Source organism: Protopterus annectens, chromosome 13.part0 (genome assembly GCF_019279795.1).
Source record: "Protopterus annectens isolate FY-2018-M chromosome 13.part0, PAN1.0, whole genome shotgun sequence".
Classification (NCBI taxonomy): domain Eukaryota; kingdom Metazoa; phylum Chordata; order Ceratodontiformes; family Protopteridae; genus Protopterus; species Protopterus annectens.
This window is the reverse complement of record NC_056747.1, coordinates 204,613,144-204,640,523: the sequence shown is the minus strand read 5'-3', so window position 1 is coordinate 204,640,523 and position 27,380 is coordinate 204,613,144. Positions and strand designations below refer to the sequence as shown.

General features: G+C 35.6%; 1 protein-coding gene across 4 annotated transcripts in view; it reads right to left on the bottom strand.

The window, feature by feature from the left end:
• LOC122817708 (mucin-17-like) overlaps positions 1–21,611 on the bottom strand; it is a 283,584-nt gene extending 261,973 nt beyond the window's left edge. For all 4 annotated transcript variants that reach the window (XM_044090784.1, XM_044053731.1, XM_044090785.1 and 1 more), the window contains exon 1: positions 21,472–21,611. In XM_044090784.1, the coding sequence (XP_043946719.1) occupies positions 21,472–21,547 (76 nt within the window). In that variant the 5' untranslated portion in view covers positions 21,548–21,611. The remainder of the gene's footprint in view (positions 1–21,471) is intronic.
• Between the last annotated feature and the right edge of the window lie 5,769 nt (positions 21,612–27,380).

Sequence of the window (27,380 nt, the reverse complement as noted above, 5' to 3'; positions counted from 1 at the left end):
TTCATAACACACATTGCTGTGTTAACTTCTATAGCTGTCTCAAGGAAATTATAATCTGAAAAGACTTAAGGGCCTAACTGCCAAATAGCTGTGTCATATATAAACAAGATTGTGGGTGTGGTTTTCTACTGCAGGCAATGCTTGAAACAAGATTGTGGGTTAGTTCTCTACAGAAGGCACTGTTTTTTTTTTCTTTTACCGCTTGCATGACACTAGATATTAGATTATTTCCCTTTCTTTAGCAAACCTCAGAAGAAGCAATGTACAGTACAGTACAGTAGCAGACTTCCTAGTGCATCAACAAACCGGCACCTCTGCATCTCCATTAGAAATGCAGAACTTCTATATTTTCATACTGAATCTCTAATGTCAGTGAAGAAATTGGATGTACATACATCTTATCAGGTTATGAAAGATCACTCACATGCATATACGTGCACAAAAATCTCTTTCTCTCTTTGTCTCAAGTTCCCACAGCCCCCAACTCCCTCTGTCTCTGAATTTGTGTGACAAAAGGATGTGATAAAATAAAAACTGTTAGAATCTTGCATATGACACAAAGATGTCCAGCATCCTGCCTGACCTTCTATCATGTAACACTGCAGTACAAAATAATTACAAGTGCAAAGCAATATACCACCACACTGAACACTACAAAATTAGAAGTTAGAATCTAACCCCAGAAGCATAGAAGGCAAAAAAGTAAACACAACACCACAACCAAGAGCAAAATTGTTAGTTAGAAATCATATAAACTTAGCTTTGCACAGACAAATACATATTAGTCCAGTCTAGCATACTGTTTTATTTTCTACAATGCAAAAATATTTATAGTATATAACTACAAGTAAAATACAACAGACAATTACATGAAAAAAACACAGAAAGCAAACTCAGCTAATAAAAAGAAGTCCCACAAAATGACAACTAAAAAAATAGCTTAATAAATAAAGCATAGAGCAGTAACACAGCATCAGATGCAGCAATAAAGACTTTAAAGAAATCTAGCCTGACTCCACAGCATAAAATGACAATTTCCTGGCTATAACCCAGATTACCTGAGATCAAGCTTTGGTGCTGAAAGACCAAGGAAGGTGAATTTGGAGTTTAAGGTGCTGGTTCAACCACCCTGAGGAGATGGGGTGGTGGTTTTGATCACTGTCTCCACTCCACAATGAGCAAGTGAAGGTATGCTGGTGTTAGTGGTGTGGCATAGACATGTTCTACCAGGCAAGTTTCAGTAGCCTTCACTGAGCATGTAGGTGAGAATTTGCAAGCACAAATGAAGAGCATTGTAAGCCTCCATGGTTATGCAAGTGCTCTTGTTCTCCACCAAGTTGGTTAGGACCAGTGGAGATAAATGGTTAATGGCTAATGGCTGCATGGATTATGACCCTCATAACTGTAATGACAATGGACAAGAAAGGATCAGGCTAATTGTAGAGGTCTGATATATGGCAGGTGTACAGAAATAAAAATCACTCAGAAAAGAAATGCGGCAATGAGAAATAAGAAAAATCATCTCCATAAAACTAATTGCCAGTGCATTAATCAGAATATAAACATATGTCCAAACCTTTGCAGCTTTTCCATGTGAAGTATGCCAATAAAGAACCCAGTCAGTAAAATGAGGAAACTGCCTTAAACAACACAATAGACATGTATCTGATACTTTACAGAAGCATCAGCTATCATGCTTAATACATGGAAATGCTCCATCATAGTCTTCAAAATGTTGTATGCCTGGGGGGCATGGCCAAGATGAGCACTGAGTAACAGCACTTTATCTTGGCTCTGTCTTTACAGAACATTTATGACATGATTTTTTTGTATTTATCCTAATTCTGTATTTTATTTTACATATTTGGATTCTACTAATCATCCTTTAGGATAGTGTATATAAAAATGTTGGCGACTTTTTTATTTTTTTCCTGTCAAAAAGTGCTAGAGAAAATATTTGGCCTTCACACTATAGAATGAGCTACTACAAATCTACACTTCAAGAAACAATTATTAAGAAGGAACTTCAGTCACTATTATCTAATATACAAGAAATGACAACAACAATTGATAGAATGGATTTAAAACTGGATAACTTCAAAGAAAAATGTTCCCAACAAATGGAAATATTACATGAAGACCCTAAGCATCACAAGAGACAGATTACTGGTATAGAGACTTCACAAAATGATATGAACACTAGAATTCAAGAAGAAGAGCATAATATAGACTTTCTCTTAAAACAAAATACCCTTTTACAAACAAAAATGAATGATCTGGAGAATAGAGCAAGAAGAAATAATATTAGGCATTGGTAATATGGAAAAATGCTTAACATCTTGGCTCCCCGATGTATTACAGCTTCCTGAAGCTCTCTCATATGGGATAGAAAAGGCAGACATGTCCTTGGCTACTGCCAAAAAGGTAAATCCAATGCTACTAAATCTGTTATAGTGAAGTTTTTATCATCTCATGACAAGAAGATAGTGTTAAAGACTGCATGGACTAAATTTCCTATTAAATATAAAGAAAATGTCATAAGCTTTGATACTGATTACTCATCTTCTGTAATTGCCAAAAGAAAGCTTCTTTTTGCCAATGCTGAAAGAGTTAAGAAAGCCCAAATAAAGACACACCGATTGTTTCCTGCCAGATTAAAAATATTTATTCAAGGATGTCCAAAAATATTTGATGACAATGACTCTGCCATTACCTTTGTCAAAACAAGAAAACTGTTTGATAAAATAGAGGATATGGAGTGGGCAAAGCCAGCCTTAAAAGAAATGCTGATAACAGTTCCTGGAAGATTTCTGAACATAAAAAGAAGCTTAAGAATAAATGATTTGTTAAGCTATTTTACAATGGCTTTAATTTACCCAAGTCCTAACAACTTACCCAGAAGTTGAGGAAGTGGAAATGGTTCAACAGGTGAGTCTTTGTTGTTTAAATTTCTTTTTATGGTACATTGTTGTTTTAATGGTATTTTATAGCTTGTTATTATTGTATAGTTTATTTTATTTAAAATAATTTATTATAGCAAGTAAAAGCTATTTATTTACTCATTTATTTATTATCTTTTAATATTAATTTGTTGTCTGCTATAATAAATGTTCCGTATGTTTGGGGACTGAACTTTATGGAATTTTGGTAACTATGATAGATACAGAGTCTTATAGATGAGAAAATGAGGGTCTTTGTTACAATATAAATTATTTTCTTTGTTTTTAATTCTTTGCAGTTAATTTCCCTGTCTCTCTGTGAAGAGAGACTCTTCTTTGATATTGTTGCCATAATGTTGCATTAATGATTATATTTCCCATTTTTGCTCTGCTGCTGGAATGGGTGCTATTTGTGGTAATAGACATATGAAAGGTTCTTATTTTGTCCATTTCAGTGATTTGATATGTTTTGATTAATTCATTAGATATTTATTTTTAGAAATGTGAATATGTGAGTGTACTGATAAGCGAACGGTTCCTATTGGATAATTGTGGTGGTTTTCCCTGGTTGTGGTATGATGGAGAGCCTTTAATTTAATGTCTTTTCTTTTTTTTTCTTTCCCCCTTTTCCTGTTGGTTGTGGAGGAGAGGAGGGTTTTGTGTGGATTGATATGTTTGTGGTGGTCTGGTGCTTTGCTGGGTTTGGGAGATGGAGTTTGTTGGTTCTTTGGTGTTTTGTGATGTCTCTCTCCCTCCCTTTTGCCATTTTTTGTTATGTGTTTTTATGTTTCCAACTCCTATCATGAGATAATCAACAGCTTTCTAAAAGAAAATCTCTAAATGTTTTCCTTCCTCAATCTCATGCATCTGGATAGCTGAATAACCCTGGTTTGTGCTCACACTGTGGCTGCTACAGCTGAAAGTAGGAAAAAAGTCTTGTTTCCATGGAGACATTTACAGACTGAACCCAGTACTGAGAAGCTTCGTAATGCTGCATAATGGTTAGAATAGACGGTCTCTAATGCCATCTACAGATCAAATGGAAAACTGCAGCTAAATAATCTGTAGAATATGACTGCTATATTTAAATATTTGTGAGTATTTGTAAAAAAAAAATCACATTTGACACATTTTAACTTACATTTTATACACTTGTTTTCATAATTGTATCATCATATTTAATTAATTAATTAATTCATATAACAAGCATATAGCATATATAATAATATCATTAAAATGGAGGGTTTAGTATCAATTGATATATTTATGGTGGTCTAGTAGTTTGCTGGGTTTGAGAGAAAGAGTTTGCAGGTTTTTATTTTATAGTGGCTTTCCCCCTCCCATTGCTTTATTATTCTGTCCAGTTTTATGTTTTTTGATCCTGCCACAAGGTAATCAACAGCTTTCTAACAGAAAAGCTGCAAATGCTTTCCCTCCTTAATCTCATGCATCTGAATTGCTGAACATCTCTGGTATCTGAACATACCGTGGCTGTCTCAATTGAAAGTAAGAAAAATGTGTTTCCATCGAGGCATTTACAGACTGAACTCTGTGCTGGAATGCTTGGCAGAGCTGGATAATAACTTGAATAGATGGTTTCTAATTGCATCTACAGGTCAAATGAAAGAACTGCAGCTATTACTGTTATATTAAAGCATTTGTGAGTGTTTATAAATAGATATTTTCAAATAGCCCAGACATGAAAGATAGAATGAATGAAATAAATGCTCTAAACAATAAATATATGGAAATGTTAAACATAAAGTCACGATAAATCTTGAATAATATAAGCTTCTTACTGTTTCTATAAATCCTATATCTATGAATATACTAGCTAACAAGACTAAAAGATTAAATAAACGTAACCATATTAAAGAAATCTATTCTCCAACAAAAAAAATGGTATCTGATCTACCAAATATATTAAATGAATTTAGAAAATGATATGATTAATAGTACAAAAGATATTCAATCTTTTATAAATAATCATATAAAGAACAGACTATCAGAAACACAAATAAAATTAATGGATAAACAAATATCTTTTAAAGAAGTGAAAGATCAAATTACTAAATTTAAGCAAAATAAAGTTCATGGTAATGATGGTATAATTTCTGAAATTTACAAGGTTTTGCCTGTCAAAAGCGTTAACTCTGCTACATACAGTATTCAATATAGCCCAAAATAATAACATTATACCCACTCTTGAACGTACACATTTATTTCTCCCATACTGAAGTCTGATAAAAACCCTGTAAAATGTGCTTCATATAAGTCCATTTCATTGTTAAACATAGACTATAAAATGTTAATGTTTATTTATGCTGACAGACTTAAAAAAATTTTACCATCCCTGGTAGACATGGATCAAACAGGTTTTATAATTAATAGAACTACTTATGATGATATCAAAAGAAGAATAACTTTAATTGAATCAGTAAAATCTTTAAAGAATAATTTGACTCTTGTTAGTTTAGATATTAACTGTGCCTTTGGCTCAGTTAATTGGGACTATCTCTTTATCTTACTGAAGGACTTAAACTTTTCTAATAGCTTTATTAATCTTATAACTCAATTATATAATGGAAGTCAAGCCTACATAAAAATAGGTACAAATATATCCCAGAGCATACCCATTTTAAAAGGTACCAGACAAGGTTGCCCTTTATCTCCACTTTTGTTCACATTAATTATGGAACCTTGGGCTAACTTAATAAGAGATAATAATATACAAGGTTATAAATTAAATTTTAATGAAACATCAAAAATCCAAGTGTTTGCTGCTGATGTATTAATCACTCTTGGTGGTACTAACCCCACCTTGCAAGAATTGTTTAAAAATATGGATATATTTCAAAAAAGTCCTGGTCTTAACTTTAATAACTCTAAAAACACAAATTCTTCTAATTGGTTCCAAAAGTTATAATATACAAGATTAATATAAAAAATATATACCACAATCTCAACAAATAACATACTTAGGTATAATTATAGCAACTAATATAAAAGACATGTTACACCTAAATTATAGTAAAAGTATAACAACCGGGTCTACCTGACATGGCCAACCCTCCAGAATATGGCTGACCCCATATGATCGACATTCGGAATGCCGACAATCTGGAACTGACATCTCACTATAGTGCGGAATGGAAAGATTTCCATTCCTGCACTGTAGTGCAATCTCAAAGTTGGTATATTAAAGTTATGGGAGTTGTGGGGGGTGAAACAGTTGAAAGGGAATTTTATGTTCCTTTTTCATGGTTTTCTTCCACTGTCGAGATTTTGGTTATCGGTGATGTGGTATCGGGCATGTGGTTGTCGGTGTTGTGAGCTTTTGATCTTATCAGGTATATCCATAACAACCATAGAGAATCTAATAAGTAAATGGAACAAGATTCTGTTTGCAATGGATGAAAAACTTTCCATTATAAAGATGATCTTGCTTCCAAAGATCTTATACATAATACAATCTATCTCTATTCCCCCTACAGGCTCTTATATTAAAAAATTCAATACACTGATTAACAATGTTTTGTGGTGTCCAATAAAGCCAAGAATTGCACTGTCCTATCATATGTATAGTTGGGAAAATGGAGGTCTATCTTTACCAAATCTAGAACTTTATTCAATTTCATCAGTTATTAAAACAATTGTCTATCTTATAGATGCAGAGTATTTTGCAAAATGGAAATAAATTATGTTAAATGTATCCCATAATACCAAAAATAAAGATAATAATCATCTATTACAATTAATAAGTAATTCATTTATTTGAAATTTGAGAGAATACTTTTTACTTTTCCAATTATTCCACTCAAATGTTTAAGTCTACTTATCTAACTTTAATTCTAAAGACCTTTAAAAACTATATATTTAGGTTTAGAATCTTTGAGAATTGGTTGTTCCTCATCTTTCCCATTGCCTGTACACAAGGGATAATTCTCTTTACAGATCATCCTAAAATGTTGCTATTTAAACAAAAACAAATAATGTTTTGGCATCAAATGCTAAACAAAAATGAGGCAAATCTATTAATATACTCATAGATTAATATAACCTTAACACTTTACTTTGGTCAGATTTGGAGAGTTTAGAAAATATATTCTAGATAAACTAATTGTAATCCCCTCAAGTGCTAAGAATTCAATACCTAAACTTATTCAATACTTGATTGTATATACTTATAATACTTTGTCAGTTAAAAATAGTATATCATATATTTATAGAGCAATTAAACAAGATATGGATGTATATTCAGATAACTATTGGAATTCATTTTCTGTAACCAATAGTTTTACTCCTTCAGAAAAAGACAAAGTTAATTTCCTTCAGTCAGCTAGCAAAACCACTTCCTCTATTAAATGGAGAGTCTTCACATGGAGATTTTTACATAAATCTTTCATCACACCTCAGAAAATGAGTAAGATAAACTAAACAAGAAATTGTGTGCTGAAGATGTAACTCAGTAATGAATGCTGATTGGAATCATATATTTTATGACTGTGTACTATTAAAGAAATTTTGGGAAGAAGTTAACAATTTTTTACAGTTAAATTTATGCTTATAAAATCACTTGTATTATCCAATATACCTGTTCCAGACTGTATAAATAAAAACAAATATTCTTTGCTCTGGTCTATACTGTCCATTGACAGGAAAACAATTACAAGAAACTGGAATTCTTCATCAGTTCCGTTATTTAAAGAGTTTAAAGGTATTCTTTTGGAAATATCTAAGTTAGAAATGTTAACTATCAAATATAAATCTACAAGGAATACAAAACTATATTACAAATGGGAAAATGTACATGAATTATTAGTTAAAAAACTGGATAAATAATTAATGCAGTAACCTTTCTTTTTTATATTTTATTTTTTATTTCTATCTTTTTCTGCCAAAATTAACTTAATTGCTCTTATTTGATATATTGTGAACATCATTGTACATATTTTTTTTGCTATTATAGTTATTGTATTAATATTTTCTTTTTTAAATATTGTACTTTAAAAATTAAACTTATTCATTTTTTTCAAAATATCTGTTCATTATATTAATGTTTTCAATAAAGCTATTTAAAAAAAATTGTTGTATGCCTGACATGCTCCAAGTGATGCCACACCCACTCTGCCACAGAAGTACATATCAACTGTCAATACCTAAATAAACCAATGCACTTCATTGTACTTGATGAAACAGCACTGCAAATACTGACCACATTACACTTTGGAATGCTCCTAACATTAACTACTACCCAGACACAATAAATAAATAAATAAACATGAAAATAATAATCACTAACCTCACATCCAACAATTTTGTGTGTGTGTGTGTGTGTGTGTGTGTGTGTGTGTGTGTGTGTGTGTATGTACACATATCATATTCTATGCCAGACATTTGAAGGAACAAAACTTTTGAACAGTTTTATTGTATAACAAGTGTTCGATCACAAAGATTTAACTACATCCTACTTCAAATAACAAATATTCAAAAATACTACAGTGGGGAAAGAACAAATTCCCCAATCCTTATTGTTTAAAAAAAACTGGTACGTGCAGTCAGCTTTACTGTATTTTTTTCCTTTCAGATTGTTAGCCTTTCAATGTGTTTTAGGGACCCCCCCCGCCCACACACACACACACACACACACACACACACTCTCTTAAATCAACCTATCCAGTCAAAACAGATACATCATTATGTAACTCACAATACCACAAATCAAACAGTAAAATCACTTAATCATCCAATAAAATATAAATGATCAACATATATAGCATTGATATTGAAAGTTTGATTATAAAACCAAAAGTGATAAGTCATAATGGTCTTCCACATTATCACTAAACTAAAAACATAAAACAAAAAGTACAGTTAAAATTCCTTTGCCTTCAGGTGATTTAATATATTGTTCTTTTACTTTGTCAATCTTTATGAATTCTCCAAAATGTCAAAGTAAGAAAATCGCACAAAAAAAAAATGGATAAGTTCAGTGTGTAGGATTCAAGGAATGTGAAGCATGTTCTGCAATAAACAGATGGGCATGATAGGTAGTGCATCTCAGTTAACTATCCCTGACCATACACAATATAAATTACATTTACATCTGTGCATACATAATATTTCTCTCATGTTTTGTCAGTGTATATAAGAAATATTTTGTACTCAGACTGAGGTGAATGAATATCTGAAGACTCAATGATCTTAACATATAGCCCTGTTTTGTAGCTGTACAATGTAAAGCTTATTTAGGTGTAGCAAGTGCTGGCCATAGTCCAGGCAAAGTAGTGTACAACTGCCGCAAGATCTAAACACCAATCATTTATATCACTTTAATTGGTGGTGGCATAAGAGCTCTGACACCCTCTTTCTGGCATTATTTTGTGCCGGTACTGTAGATTTATTAAGAAAAAATGTGATAATGGAAATAAAAAATGTTAACACACTAGTACCTACATTCCCTGTTTTGGGGGAAATTAGCAGTAACTGCTGGCTTGTTGGCTTTTTGCAAGTAATGACCCTTCCATTCCTTTTTTTTTTAGAAATCTTAATGCATTTCCCAAACCAAAGACAGTCACAAGACCTTTATTTAGTTATGTGTGTAATTTCAAAAGCACTACATAGCAATGCACATAGCCAATTATGAATGATATACATTACTCTGAGGCTGAAGATATGGTGAAGCTACTGGCCAATAAATTTAACTCTAACTTTCCCATCTCTCCCCACCATTTGCATAGATTCATAGATTAGTACTAAGCTAACTGCCCTTGTAAGCCATTTCAAGCCTAGCCAATAATACTTTGTGAGACTCAAACCTTGCACTTTGTGTTTGCAAGGCAAACACCTTAACCATTAGGCCACCCTCCCAACTTTGAGATATACCTGAAACTGTCTCACCTATAGCCATCACACAATTCCAGTTCCTAAGAGTGCTATCAAAAGCTAAAAATACTGCACTGATGGGTCCTGACAGTATCCCTGGATGCATGTTAAACACTATGATGCACAATTTAGACACACACCAAACAACAGTGTTCAATCTCAACCTCCATATAGATTTTGTACCAAGTGACTGGAGAACAGCTACAGTCATTCCTCTGCATTGGTAAGAACCTTTAACAGACCCAGGCAATTACAGTTCCATAAGACTGATGAGCCTCATATGCAAAGCCATAGAAAGACTTATCATGGAACTTATCAGTAAGGGCATAGGGAATCTCCAAATACAGGACCCATCTCAGTTTGGATTTATTAAGGGCAGGTCATGCTTACTCATTCTGGTGGACTTTTTCGGAAAGGTAACCAAAGCAATGGTTGAAGGCAAACCAGTATACACCGCATATCTGAACCTAGCCAAAGCTTTTGACACAATACCCCTCTCAGGCATGGTAATAAAGCTAACTAAACTAGGAATAAACACCTATGTCACCCACTGGGTTGCTAACTGCCTCACAGTTTTGACACAGACAATGAATGAGGGGAAGTTACTTCACTAAGAGACCATCCACCAGTGGAGTCCCCAAGGGTATCTGTACTGGCACCACTCCTGTTTGTCATCAACTTTTCTGAAGTAAAAGACAACACCAAAGGGCTCTGACTGACTAAGTCTGCGATGAAAGCAAGCTAGAAGCAGACACTGAATCCCTAATGACTTAATCATCCTGCAGGAAGGTTTGTCCCAAATAATTAACTGGAGCTATAATCCTGGACTGAAACTAAATACCAAAGAATACATTATTTTATCCTTTGAGAAGTCATCTATTCTAGAGAACTACCACATATACAATATGCCCCTAAGAGATGACACAGTTGTTCAAGATTTGGGAGGATATGTGGAAAGTGACCTAACTTTTGAATAACGTGCTCATTGTCATGAGAATGTCCTTCTGTATTGCACAGCATATTAATACGGGGATTGTATCTAGATTTAGGGATGTCATTGTATTATTCCTTTACTCAGCATTCATTAGACCAGTCATTGAGTGTAATGTCCCTGTGGGTATGTAGCTGTTCAGACTTATGAAACAACTGGAATGTCCACTGAAATTTCTTACTAAAAGGATACAAGGCCTAAACAACAAGTCCTAATTGGACTGACTCAAAGCCCTGTCTCACTATATTTGGTATTGTACAGACTGCTAAGATATGACCTGTGTCTGGTACACAAGGCATCCTCTGATCCAGTACTGATGACTTTACTGTACATCAGCAAGTCAAACGGCATGAGAAATGATCTAGGGATCTAAACTTCTTCTACAACAACAAGAGAATAATTTGGAGGGACAAGTATATCTTGCAAGCAATACCACTGCAATGGTGCAGACTCCCCATCTGCATAAAACAGCTCATCCGTGTCCATATTCAAACACAAATTGGATCTTTGTATAGGAAACAGAAAAGTTAACCCAGGACTGCTCCCGTACTACTAATGGACAGAGACATCTCCTTAATACTTTATTCATGCATGGACCCCCTCAAATTATCTCTGGTATGATTCCATTTATTATTAGAGGTAATATATAATTATCAACAAAATGAGTAAGGCTAATCACTAACCAAATGGGTTAGGTTAATTTTAGCATAAAAGGGAAATTGGCTAGGCTTAAAATGACCTTTGAACCTATGAACTTTATATTTTTTATTTCACTTTCTTCCTTCTTAAAGAACGCACACTACACTTCCAGTCGAAATGTCAGTTTATATAAGGAAGTCTAAACATTCTCATGATTGCTGTGAGATTCAATCCCTTCTCTGTGTCAAGAATTTTCTATGCACCTACTCTTTGTGGACACATCAGGAGCAACTCCAGTAGGAGCCAGAGGGACCATATCCCTATAAAGTGTGTGAAGTACATGCAGGAGCAGCCTTAGGTCACCTCGTGCCCTAGGCAAAAGGGCTTCATGGCGTCCCCCACCACATCACCCAGTGCCCCCATCCTGGCCTACCTGCACCAAATAAATACTGGAAAAGCGCTCCTGCTAGAGTGGCGGCCTAGGCGGCCACCTAGTTGGCCTATGCCTAAGGCCGGCTATGAGTACATGAATTAGTTCCTGTTCATAAAAGTGAGCAATGGCTCTACTTTTTAGTGATGACTTATACCATAGCTCATCATACTGCATGGATGACGATTAATTCCATGTGGTCCTGCAGTCTAACTTCATTTCCTGACTTGCTCTCTCGAATCTCAGTCTTCTGGTCATTAAGCACAGCTTCTGATCATATGTAAAATTAGAGATGTAGCCTGATGGTGTAATTAGGTAAGAATGAATGTTCAAAAGAGTGAATGCTCTTTGTTTTCTTTGTTTTGCTGCCTGCTAGCTGCTGTGTGTGTGTGTGTGTGTGTGTGTGTGTGTGTGTGTGTGTGTGTGTGTGTGTGTGTGTGTGTGTGTGTGTGTGTCTGTCTCTCTCTCCCTGTGAGATTGTGATATAACATGGTCAGGGAATTTGCCCTTTCCCCCACTATTGTACAATCTTGGACTTGGTATCTCTAGTTAGCAGGGGGTTGGGGGCACAGGGGGGCTTCCGCCTGAATAAAATAGTTTTTTTTTTTTGCTCTAAAATAATTGATCTTTTTAGTTCACTCTTTTTGAAAATCAGTATTTCATGTTACAGTTGTAGATTTACATGTGTGTGTGTGTGTGTGTGTGTGTGTGTGTGTGTGTGTGTATGCATAAATATAGATAAACACCAAGTGCACGCATGTACACACACACACACACACCCCTATAACATTTTGTAAATATATATGAAATATCCATCAGGTTCATATGCCTAAGTGTCAAAGCACAGGAAATGTAACTTTTACAGAAACAAAATATTGTTCTTCTCTGCTGTATTTTATAATCAATTGTAAAAGGATTTTTTTTCTTTGATTTCCTCCTGTATTCTGTCTGTGTGTGGGGGTGGCACAGACAAGTGATGCAAGAATGCATGACATTTATTTACACCTTAATATCACACTCACTGGAATACCCTTCATTATATTTTTATAGTAAACTGCCTATCATTGGAATGACACGTTTGAACAACATATCCTGAATTTGTGTTCCAGTGTGCACAATCATGTCTTAGTTGGCTACAATAGCATTCACCTATTCAGATAATGGACAAATACGGAAGGATACAGAAGAGAAGTGAACATTTGCCACCATCTAAAGAATGATGTTATTTGGATCTAATCTTTTATGATTTCTATGGGTACCTAGCCTAGGATGTTCTACTTCCTTTGTCTGCAGCTATATTTGCATTAGACTCCGGGACTATACAGAAACAAACAGTGTAGTGCATTATGTGAAGCAGTATAGTGAGAGAGATGATGCTCAGGGAGGGGGTAATTCACAAGCGTATAGAATGCATCATTGCTTCAGGAGAACTGGCACAAAATACATTGCATAATGTCATGCAGATGAGTGTCACCATACTAATGACAGCCACTGCGCATGTAAATGAAATCAGACAGGGAGGCATGATTCAGAAACATATAAAATTTGTGACATAAACTGTGGTAATCATGTATTTTGAACACCATGATTTTGTGGAGTGGAGGAGTATCAATTGCACTATGATGTGAGGAGTGACATTTGTGGTAGACGGACCATGGGTTAATGGCAGTGGTGCCTTCAAAGTCAGTGTCCGTTATGTTGTTTGTCACCACCCACTGCATGGTTCATGACTGGGACAATGTTGGCTGCTTCCATATGGACAGATTTACCATATTGGATTTGGTAGATATGTGGTGTCCTTACTTGGAATCAGCAGGATGTATGGAATACCTATCCCAGTGAACAAGATAGTTTGCATATCATTGGCTATCCTCCTTATGGCAACATTCCTCGTCTGGTAGCAGACATGCTAGGAGTTTCACTGACATCCACTTCATGAAACCCACATCAGCTACTTGATGTGATACTGCAGCATATGAGTGAGCATATTTGATTTCCATTGACAGTGGAGAACCACTACGACAGAGCCCATTTCCCTGAGGTTCTACAAGCCACTGACTGACTGCTATGCTGGCCCCACATAGTGTCTGGCATATCAGCTGGAAGAACTTCCACTTCATCAAATGCTGTGTCGCTTGCAGTGCACAATGTATTATATACAATGTGGCTGTGCACCACACAGGCATTTCCCTTAATTCCCACATCTGGCACACCTGCAAAATATAACAGGATATCAGTGTGTGTGTGTGTGTGTGTGTGTGTGTGTGTGCGTGTGTGTGTGTGTGTGTGTGTGTGTGTGTATATATATATATATATATATATATATACACACATACACACACACACACATATATATATATATATATATATATATATATATATATATATATATATATATATATATATATATATATATAGTAACCTGTAAAGTTCCCAAAAATCACATCCCACAAATTTAAGTAGAAAACCACTCAATATGGTGTCCATGGTTTATGACCCACCCCCATCTGCAGTGTTCAGATTATGACAAAGATGGGTTGTAACACTGCCATGTTGCAGTCACATAACATTGTCAGTCAAGTTTTCAGGATTCTGAAGTCCTACTTCTGTTGCTTGGAGGATATTGTTGTTGCACTGGAGTACGCTCTATATAGACATGCATCAAGATAACTGTGGTCTGTGTCATGCTACACAATGTGGTTTGGTGTGAAAAGATATGACACTGGGAATCCATAGCACTGCCAGACATATCTGTAGCAGTAGCAGAGGAGGAGATGGGTGTGGGGTCTTCGAAGGAGCTCACACTGGCCACACCTCAAGTGAGGCAGTGGTGGTTGCAATGCATTATTGCGTGCATCAGTGTTATTCTGTCTCTTGTCAAAGCCCATAGTTCTGGACCAAACACCGCCTCTTTGCCAGTGCAACAACACACATAGGCTATGCAGTATAGTGGTCACACTGTGCCTCGGACAGGCTAAAGTGATTACAGGCTGCAGTCATCATTATTTGAACAGGTGGTGTGGGGACTGGTCATATGTGATTGCAGTACTATCACAGTTGGAGTGGTCATGGATGGTGGCTGAAGTACCATGCCTGTGGTATCAGGGATTACATCCTGCACTGACCATATGCTGTCAGCCGAGCCTTATTCCTTCAGGGCTTCCTGAAATGTATAATCCTCATCAAGAGTGCAGCTAGGTATATACACTGAAATTATTTTTGTAACATTTCTGAACAGCATTACAGACAGTAGAGCCTAGAACATGTGGAGATGTCCCTTTCTTAACATCTGCAATGTAGAACCGTGCACGACATGTTTATCTTTGGAATAATATTTGTCTTGCTATTGGGAATGACAGTTGAATATGAAGTGCACTTTTCTTTTCTGTAAGGGAGTAACATCCTAAGAGATTAGTATATTTTTTAAATGACAGGTGGGTAGAGCCAAGAATAAGTAGTTTTGGTATGAAACAGCAATTTCTTGCAGTACCTTAGATGCTCATACATGCTATCCCAAAACAACATGCATTCATTGTGGTCTTTTGAGCATAGTATTTCACATTCTGCATGATTATAATATCATGGCCATGGATTTATTGTCTCATGACACGCTTCAGGCAATTTATTGGTGTCATTTCTAAAACTGTGTAGAGGTCTTCGCAATAAATATAGCTAATAATGTACTATGTGATATTAGATGATCACTTTTCTCATCCTATATTAAACCGAGAGTCTTAAAAGGGTTTTCTAGTTCCTATAAGAATGAAATGAACTGCTGAAGAGAAGGACTTCTGACAGTTATTTCTTCCAGGGAAATATGTTCACATTGATTTTGAGTGATAGAAAGAACAAAGCAAAAAAAAAAAAGTCTGTTTCCTCTGCAACACGTCTGTGAGAAACTAATTTCTGACTGTGGTCTTCATGAGTAAAAGTTTATCTTGGTAGCAGCCACTCCCACCTAATATGTGAGATGTAATGTAGCACTCTGATTACTTTTCTGCATAAGAAACAGGTTATATTTTTTAAAGAGACACACCTTAGCTGGTACTTTCATAAGTTCCTATGGCACTTTGCTGGACTACTTGGTAACATGTTTCCCCGTTTTTTCATACTGTAATGAGTAAACTTTCAGCCTGGGTGATTTCACTCTGTTCCTAGTTAGGGCAGACGTTTTAATCTTTTATTTGTCTGCTCCCATAGTGGTTGTAAAAGTGGATGATGCATTCATAATGCAGCACCTGTTTTGAAAGGAACTTGTTAAGTCGCAGCATGTTTGCAAAAACTGGTTTCACTAGAAATGTTTTGCCTGGTGGACACATGTTGGAACTAAAATGCTCTTTCATACATTAATAAAGATTGATCCCGATTTTAAAGTGTACAGCGTGTGGCAAACTCAAAAGGAAGAAATTACATTTTTTTCCATTTAAGTAATACTGAGCTGAGAGATTTATATAACCTGATAGTACAGTAAGCTTATAAAACTTTTATATTAAACCACACTGCTGCTGCCTTAAAAGACTTTGAGTATAAAATAAGTAATAAGAAATAGTTTTAGAGGAACAGACATCTTATTTGGCCTCTGTAAGACAACCTTCTAGTAAAGAGGGAAAGCAACAGGTGTGATTTTATTTTCATCTGTAATAAGTTGTAGATAATATAACTTTAAACAGAAAGAAAAAGCCTTGGTGTCTCTAAGAAAACTATTACCTTAGAATGGCTTATGTTGTTGAGTCATGGCTCGGTCATAATAAACCAAAGATGTGTTCTAGCAGACCTTCCATTACAGTGGGTCTTTCAGTAACTGTTTGGCATTGTTTTTAAAAACAGGTGGTAGTCTCACCCAAAGGAGGGTGGGGTTGGGGGAAAACAATGAATTAATATTATGATATTGAAATGTAATTTTATATACATATTGCAACGTTTAATGTCTGTTAAGCATTGTTATGCAGGGTGTACCTCTGTACATCATTGCACAAAATGAGTTAACAATATACAAAGAAAATGTCTTTGGTGTTTTTAAATGAAAGCAGGCATTTCAATAGTATTAAATATGTTTAGACATATAACCATCTTTTAAACATAATACTGACTTATTAGTGGTCAAGTGCAGGGTTTTATTGGATAGCTTCTTTCTTCTTTACACACAATGAAGAATATTTTTCAAGTAAGTGTTTCAGAGCAGTCGTTTCTTAACCTTCGGCAATTGGGAGGCAAAGCATGATGGGTATGTATACAATAAGTGTTTCTCCAGTGTCCCCCAGTCTGCATGCACATTACTAGAAATCTTTTGCTGGTGATAGGCTTAGTTTACTGCTTATCAAAACAGACAGTTACCATCTGAGATGTATGAAGTATGAATCCATAATCGTACATGCATTCATTAACTTATTTTGAGTTGCTTGGTGGCTATGATAGGGATTAGTGAAGTTAGCTGTCATCTTGTTATAAAACACACAAGCAGTTGAGTAAATTTGTGACTGTTCCCTGTCAAGCCCTTTCCTTATACTTGCTTTACCAATGTCTACAGCAGAGACAACGGTATTTTTGACATAGCAAGTTATATAACAAAATATAATTTTCAGGAAGGGGAAGCTACTACCCCATTATAGGGCACTCTAACCCATATTCATTAAAGGTTTATTATTCTAACTCTGGGGTTAATGAGGGACAGGGATGGTAAAATCCCCAGCCACAATCTGCATAAAGAAATGCTGCCACTAGCATAAAACACAAAAGTTTTAAATCGTTACTGTTGCCAGACTGTGTAATGTCAAAATGTGCATTGAACTGTAGTTGTACTACCCAGTTTAATATTTAGTTAAATGATTTAATCAATTAACACAAATCAGACTTTCCAGAAATATCTGAGGCACTATCGTGTAACATGAAAACATATTTTGGGGGAAAGATAGGATTGACAGTCTTCACTTGGATGATACAACAAAAGGATGAATGGAGATCAATGAAACCCAGTGCTTTTGTCCTTGTTAAGGTATTATGTGACTTCAAATGTGCTTACATATATATATATATATATATATATATATATATATATATATATATATAGATGAGGGAAGGATTGTGTAGAAAAAGTCCTCTACATGAGTGTCACAGTGGGCTTTGAACCATTTGAAAGAACTTTCTCTGATTTTGTAGGTTCATAGCTAGTTTCTAGGCATGCAGTCCAGAAGACCCCTTAAATTACCCAAAGCACAGTGTGGGTAAGCGACATGCTAAGTATCACACTGTGGGGAAATGAAGGATGAAGGAATCACACCCTGTACTACAACAAGAAGTCAATTAACAGCTCATAGGCTTAACCGACTGCACTAACTACCAGGGTCTCTGTTCATCCAAACCACGTCGGTCAGTGCCATTGGGTAGAATGTGAAAAATTCATATGAAATAGTCATAAGGGCATTCATAGGTATAGCAAAGCTGAACCATAATCATCTGTTTTTGCACGCTAGTGAATTTTAGTTATTGTAATTGTATGCTGCTGCATGGCAAAGGCTGATCAAATAAAGTGGCACCATGCCCTATATGTTCCTTGTAACAGTATGTTTATAGCTATGTGTTAGGTTATTTCTAGGAACAGCTGTAAGTTCTCTTTTTCTAAAATTTATTACACCTCTTCACAAGGTGAGAACGACAGTCTATGAATACTCAAAATATGGGTAGAAGGAATCATCGGTAACAGCGGAATGTATGACATCATACCTCACCCAGTTAGTATGTTTAATTTTCAGGTTGTAAGACCTCATAGAAAAAAATATAAATTAGAAAGTAAAAAAAAACATTAAGTAACAGATCAAAAGGTCTCACTGAGTTAGATAGATTCAGTTTTCAAGTCAATTGTCATTATCAGTAAAAAAGCCAGTTCCCTGTGAATCCTGATGCACAGATCCATGGTTATGTAGTAACTGATACACATTGCCTATAATTTTCCCACATCCTTGACTACCTGCAATGCACCATTCATTACTAACCATGGTCCTCCATTGTCTTTTAACTTACATGAATTGCTTTATGGCTTCCCCACATATTTTGATCCACTTTTTCCTTTTTCTACAGCCTCTGCAAACTGCCGCATGCTTTACTATTATCTGTTGAAAAATATAAAAGGTCGGAATATATATATTTTTAACAGGAGGAATGACTTTGTTTTGTTTCAATAATTCATACTACTCTTTTAACCCTGCATGCACCTTTTAGATTTTTTTTTTGGGGGGGGTACCTTCAGACCTTTTTGCTACTGGCCATTCCCCAATACCAAACATCTATGCTGGGACTGCCAACTACTCTCCAACCCTACCAGACTTATCACATTTTTGCTGGGGCTTGTCATGAATCCTGAGGTTGCCTGGGAGCTCAGCTCTTCTGTTCTTCTGTCCAGGAAGATTTGTTTTTTCTTATGATATATCCACTACCCTTCCCCACCCACTCCACTCATTGTTTATGTCCGAGGGCAACTCTCCTATTTGGACCACTCTTCTCTTTGTCAGAATATCAATGGATGTCCTCTCACCTGAGATGGACACACCCATCCCTTCCCTACCACTCTGCACTCACCAGAACTGCTACTCGAACCTGGGTCAGCTGGGCCGAATTTAGAGCTTTATCCCACTATTCCACCAGTGCATCTCTACCTTTTAGATATTTGATCATTTTAAATTCATTCTCTTCTCTCTCATGTGTTTCCAAAAAATTAAAACATAAACATGAAAGCAGTAGTATCAAACACAGTTACGATATGTGGTCATATTTGTCTGTTTTAAGGTTTGCTTTACTTTCCAATTCTGCATTAATTTCTGCATACTGATCTTGGTCCTTTTTATCCATTTAGGTAAATTGCCCATCTGTTTAATATTTTATAAATAAATACTGAAGACACGTGCGCTTTTGTCCTATGTACACTTAAAATCACAAAGAGTAGTATGTATTAAAAGTCGCTTTCATTTAATGACAGATAGCATTGTCACACAAAATGGACACTTTTTTTCCCCACGGCCATCCTCTTACTTTATTTACGGGGGGGGTCCTAATATTGCCACCCTTTAGGGCTCAAACTTTGGTTATGTTGCACTGTGTGGTGACCCCACCTCAAAAGAAGAATTTCCACACTGTCTTTACTCCACTATCAATGTCTGAACAACTGTGTTAATGAATAAAAAGGAACCTATAATTTAACAGGACGGGACCCCATAGTTTTCATACTTTACACTTTATTGTACTGTTTAGGCATAAATTGTTATTATGTCATTAGTGTTGGAAGCAGTGGAGCAGGTTATGTGCCCATCCGTTGAACTAGTCAGTATTTTTTATTTTCTGCATAATTTAACTGAAGCCATCACCTTATTTTTAATAATAGAAGTTACAAGAATTTCCAATAACAGCCAAGTGACATGGTAGCAACAGTAGTTTGTTAGTAAACTGTAGAACAGCCTACATCTCTAATTACTTCCATAAAAGAATTGTGATGCCATAAAGAGAATTATGACTGCATAAAATAAAAACAGGGAATATCATAAAAAGGCAATTACAAAAATGTGCCCAATATGTACAGATTTATTTTTTTTAATCACTGCAATACCTCTTTTCCTAGCAAGAGGTGGCATCCATCTTACAAAGATGAGCAACTGCTGTGCTACATTTAAAGTATTATATCATTTTTTGGTTTCATATGCATACCTTGAAGCTGACCTCTAGCTGTTCTAAGTTTGCTTCCTATGCTTTTTTTATTGCTTATGTCCATAGTTTTAACTCCTGTGGCTGGGACTACTCCCTTGGTGGGTTATGAAGGGGAAGGAGTTTGGAATAGCACAACTGGCAGTATCACATATGGTGTCCTGTATATCAGGGGATTTTTTTTTTTTTTTTGCACCACTATACATAGCATTCATTAGCTCAACCCCTTCTTTAACAGCTATCTGTCATGCACTTACTGCAATGCCTCCATCACCACAAGTGTGTCAGACCACCTGTAGATACCTCTTCCTCCATCGTGAACTGGGTGTGCCAATAAAAAGCAGCCCTTCCAAACCCCTTTGAGTCCTCTAGCGTCCCAGCTGCTAGTCATCAAGGGTCATTTGGGCTGCTGTCAGGGATCCAGGTATCTGTCTCTTTCTCTCTGACATGGAGTTAGGGGAGCATTTAAAGTCTTCATTACTAAGCAGCACAGTAAACTTTATAGATAAGATACAGTACACATGAAGAAAAAAAAAGAATATGAAATAAATCAGAAAATACATAGTAACAGTGCACTCACTAAGACCAACTGATTTAAAATGTTTCCACAGAACTTATTATGTACTGCCTGAGGACTTTAAATAAGGTTTCTGACCATTATTTATATTCTGCTGAATTCCTTGAACAAATGTCACTATTATGTTTATGGTGTCATTGCTTATAAATACAAATCAGGCATTATGTATTACCAGGTACTTTTTTAAATAAATAGTTTGAATGATTAACAAAATCTATAGCTGTAAAATAATAGTTGCAAGTAAGCTTTCTAGCAACATGAAATAAACATATTTGCATGTCAGTTAACCTAAAAATAGTTGTATAATGTTGTAGCTACTTACCTAAAAGGAAAAGGCTGAGAATAACAATCCATATATTCCACAGGCTTGGTTTTGTTAAATTAATTCCCCTTTCCATGTCTAATATTAGTAATTAAATTAAAAAAAAAGATCTTGAAATGATCTGCTGATATAACCGAAAAATCCTTTATACCTGTTGCAAGTCCCATTCACTCATTAAATTTGACACCTTTGGTATGAATAAGCCACTCCCACTTTGTATGAGTCTAGGGTGTAACCACTACTGGTAGATCTGTTTATGCTATCATTAGTTGCACTAATGACACATTCTGCAAAAATGTTCACGTTGATAGAATAATGACAGTAAATACGGTGATGCAGTAAAACACTGAGATGTTCTGTTTACAGTAAAAGTGCAGCAGGTATGTTTCATAAACAATGCAAAAACAAGGATTCATCTCTAAATTTTATTTGCCAAAATGTATCATTTCTGAAAAAAGTTAGTTATTTTCTGCATATTATTGAATTGATGCAAACAGGGAGTGCATTTAAGTAGTACCTACACTCAGGTGGGTAGTAAATTATACCATTCAGCATACTATGTTTTAATTTTTTTTTTTCACTTACATGTTTTTGTAAGATTTATTTATTTGGAAGTTGATTTTAAGTCACATTCCATCAGAACCACTCAGTGTTATACCAGCCTAGTTGGACTGAGATGCCCATATAATACCATGCATATAATGCTGCTGTTCTAGGTCTTACTAGTGGTAACATAATCTGAAGTGTAAAATTTGGGAATAGAATTTTTTACTGAGCATGGGCTGGATAAGTCATATGTTGCTGAACCACATTTAGCAAAAACATCTGCCTCTGAATCTGGACATCAGGGGATTAGCCATTTTTTTTCCCAAAATATTGTGACCTTGGAATTCATAATATTAGAGAAAATGTCTATAACATCAACAATACCTAGTTAGTTAGTCTGCAACATTAGTTCAGCTTGAGTTTCTTCTCCCTTTTCCTGCTTTTCTAGTTCTAATATGATTTGAGGGCAATCTCCCCACAGATGTTCTGGCAATTTACATTTTCTATAAAACTTTCACAGTTTTTAACATTTAACTATTCTCAGTAACTTACCAAGTGCATAACCCCCCCCCCCCCCAACCAAAAAAAAAAAAAAAACAGGACTTTGTACTTTGTGTCCTTTGAAAAGGCAGGATTAAAGCATTAACTTTTTGAATTTAGTGATTGTATAAATATTGGTAACAGAAAACTACTGTATAGATGAGTTTACTAACTGTGTAGCAATGGGACTGCTTTGGAACCATGTTAATATAAACATATAACAGAGGAATATCAAACCACTGATTGCATAACCATTATTATATCTGTTTCAGAAAAGCAGACAGCTATGGATGTGCCTTGCTGAGGAATAATATTAGAGGTCATGGGAAGTGCATCTATGCAGCTGAACAATCTAAAGCTAGTGTGCCAAAGATGCAACTTTGTAACAAGTAAATAACTATGTGTTGAAATCTTCTCTTGCAATTAGTGAGCTAAGGTTTACATTATATTCCTCCAAAAGCTAATGTTAAGTATCAGTGGTGAATATGTAATTTGGGGGTCTAGAGTCATAATCCATTTACAAGATAGTTCTGCAATATTGAAGATTTCACGTGGAGCTTACTTTGCAGTGTTCAAAAATAAAAGATTTGGCCATTTCTCTTGTATTGTTTTTTGTCTTGCAACAGAATGAAGATCGGGAAGGAGAGCAATGTAGTGAATGTCAAGGGAGAGAGAGTAAATCAACATTGAATGTGCCTGTACACCCATGGAATGACGTGTGGGTTGTGCTTCAGATATTTGTCTGGTATGTGTTCTCTACACAAGATGAAGACACATTTCATTAAAGTTCAAAATACTGAGGCCAGAATGCTGACAATAAAAATAAATAAAGTTCATTATGTCAAATAAAATAATGCTAAGGATGGAATATCTGCACTGTCAGTGGTACAAATCTCCAAGTCCAATTTCCATATTTTTCATATCAGTCTATTGGGACTAACCTGGTCAACAAAGAGAAATAAATAAATGCCTAGTTTGCAAATTGTGTGTATAGAATGGATCTTGAAGTTCATATCTAGATCAGGCTGTAAAAGTACTGCCATTTCCTGTCCTCTGCAATGTGCTACATTAATATTCTAGACTGCTGAGCTGTTGAAAAGGGAAGAGTATAGTCTTGCTATGAACACCTTGAAAGCGAGCAGTGAACAGTAAATAAAAATAATTCAGATTCAAGTTTACTGAAAATGGGAAGTTTCCTTTTACAAGATACTGTGAGTTTATAGTGGAATATATTAGGCAAGCGTGTTCATCCATGGCACCATAACCTATGATGTCAACTTTACTAGTCTTAATTCCCTTATATGGGACTTCGGGTACCTAACCATAGAAAGGCAAATGCACACTATAAACAATAAGCTTTCACAATGGTTCCAGTACTTCATCAGAGCAAACTCTCTTGAACAGATAATGGCTTCTCCAATTACAGATACAAACTTGCTTGTTGGATCTTTCTAATATAACCTGAGTATGCTTCACACTGACAATTACTTCACCGCTAGTTAAATATGACCACCATAACATCATACTCTTCAAATCACAGTAGCAGACTTGCCCAAATCCAACAGTCTTCAGGGATATTTCCAAGGCCAATCTTCTGTGTGAGCTGATGAACTGCTGAGTTTAGAGTGCTCAAACCTCTAACAGTACCCCACAGCTAAAACTACACCTTATATCCCCTTTACATTCTCATCTAAATTAATATATAGCAGCATTTGTCCCTGACCACTAAATTAATTTATAGCAGCATCTGTCCCTGACCACTAAATTAATATATAGCAGCATCTGTCCCTGTCCACTAAATTAATATATAGCAACATCTGTCCCTGACCCACTAAATTAATATATAGCAGCATTTGTCCCTGACCACTAAATTAATATATAGCAGCATCCGTCCTTGCCACTAAATTAATATATAGCAGCATCTGTCCCTGACCCAGTAAATTAATAAATAGCAACATCTATCTCTGACCACTAAATTAATATATAGCAGCATCTGTCCCTAACCACTAAATTAATATATAGCAGCATCTGTCCCTGACCACTAACTTAATATATAGCAGCATCTGTCCCTGACCCACTAAATTGATATATAGCAGCATCTGTCCCTGACCACTAACTTAATATATAGCAGCATCTATCTCTGACCACTAAATTAATATATAGCAGCATCTGTCCCTGACCACTAACTTAATATATAGCAGCATCTGTCCCTGACCCACTAAATTAATATATAGCAGCATTTGTCCCTGACCACTAAATTAATATATAGCAGCATCTGTCCCTGACCCACTAAATTAATATATAGCAGCATTTGTCCCTGACCACTAAATTAATATATAGCAGCATCCGTCCTTGCCACTAAATTAATATATAGCAGCATCTGTCCCTGACCCAGTAAATTAATAAATAGCAACATCTATCTCTGACCACTAAATTAATATATAGCAGCATCTGTCCCTAACCACTAAATTAATATATAGCAGCATCTGTCCCTAACCACTAAATTAATATATAGCAGCATCCATCCCTGATCAACTAAATTAATATATAGCAGCATTTGTCCCTGACCACTAAATTAATATATAGCAGAATCTATCTCTGACCACTAAATTAATTTATAGCAGCATCTGTTTCTGACCCACTAAATTAAAATATAGCATCATCCGTCCCTGACCACTATATTAATATATAGCAGCATCTGTCCCAGACCCACTAAAGTAATATATAGCAGCAGCTGTCTCTGACCATTAAATTAATATATAGCACCATTTGTCCCTAACCACTAAATTAATATATAGCAGAATCTATCTCTGACCACTAAATTAATATATAGCAGCATCTGTTTCTGACCCACTAAATTAAAATATAGCATCATCCGTCCCTGACCACTATATTAATATATAGCAGCATCTGTCCCAGACCCACTAAATTAATATATAGCAGCATCTGTCTCTGAACACTAAATTAATGTATAGCATCTGTCTCTGACCACTAAAGTAATATATAGCAGCATCTGTCCCTGACCCCTAAATTAATATATAGAAACATCTGTCTCTGACCACTAAATTAATATATAGCAGCATCTGTCCCTGACCGCTAAATTAATATATAGCAGCATCTGTCCCAGACCCACTAAATTAATATATAGCAGCAGCTGTCTCTGACCATTAAATTAATATATAGCAGCATCTGTCCCTGAACACTAAATCAATATATAGCAGCATCTGTCCCTGACCCACTAAATTAATATATAGCAACATTTATCTCTGACCACTAAATTAATATATAGCAACATCTGTCCCTGACCACTAAATTAATATATAGCAACATCTGTCCCTGACCACTAAATTAATATATAGCTACATCTGTCGCTGACCACTAAATTAATATATAGCAGCATCTGTCCCTGAACATTAAATTAATATATAGCAGCTTCCATCCCTGACCCACTAAATTAATATATAGCAGCATCTGTCTGTGACCACCAAATTAATATATAGCAGCATCTGTCCTTGACCATTAAATTAATATATAGCAGCATCTGTCCCTCACCATTAAATTAATATATAGCAGCATCTGTCTCTGAGCCACTAAATTAATTTATAGCAACATCTGTCCCTGACCATTAAATTAATTTATAGCAGCATCTGTCCCTGACCACTAAATTAATTTATAGCAGCATCTGTCCCTGACCACTAAATTAATATATAGCAGAATCTGTCCCTGACCCACTAAATTAATATATAGCAGCATCTGTCCCTGACTACTTGTCAGAAAAATATGTATTAGTAATATGCTTAGTGCATTTAAGGCTTGAAAACGGTTAACACATTTATTCTATTTCACACTGCATAAAATCTGTACAAATTGCAGAAGCTTTCTAACCTTGCATTGTCATGAAATATGCGCAGCTATAATCTTTGCTTTTGCTTTGGAAATTTACAGGGAAGCAGATAATTTCTGCTTGTGTCAGGAAAATAATGAATAGATGTATCACTTGTATTAATGTTATGAGACTTAGACAAAGAGTTCCGCTTGTGCTGTGAGAAAATACACAGCTGCAGAAGCTATAGATAATCAGAACAAAGACTGCTTGAAAATATGAACTTCAATCAGCATTTGCTTCTGCCTAAGCTAGAAAAGTACCTTGAAATGAAACACATGTATTAGAACTACACAATAGAAGCTTGTAACGGGCTAGAGCCCACCAAAGCCAGGTTGTTTTTCTCAAAATGTTTTTCATAAATCCAGTCATGTCAGCAGAAAATCTGAGGAACATCTGCTGTAGAACAATACTGAAAGTTGTGTTTGATTACGTCAACCATAGAAGGCAATGTCTTGTAGAACAGTATAAGAATAGCATACTTCCTGTTAGTAGTTAGGCAAAATCCTGTATTTGCATGTTTTTGTCTCCTTGCAGCAAGTTATTAAATGTGCCTTATCTGAACCTTACATGTATTGGTCTTTGAAGTTTTTTCCTTTGACTGATTGGTCCTTCGGACCGGAAATCCTCACTTCGTCTCGGATCAGACAGGCCAGGTGGCTTGAAACCGTACGGGGAAGAAAACACATCGGTTCTTCCTATTTGAAAAGCCCTCTGACTGAATTGTCGTACAAAAGAGGCCAACCACTTTCTGATCTGCGACTGAAGGACGGGTTTTTCACGAACCAGTTGATCAACCATGAAGGCTCAGGTAAGGTGAATCTACCTTTTTTCTGTTTTAGATCAGGGACTAGATTTGTATTGTTTTTGTCAGGACTGTATTTTTGCAAGTCAGGGACAGAAAAGATTACTGTCTTGTCATAGATCAGGGAAACAGAGT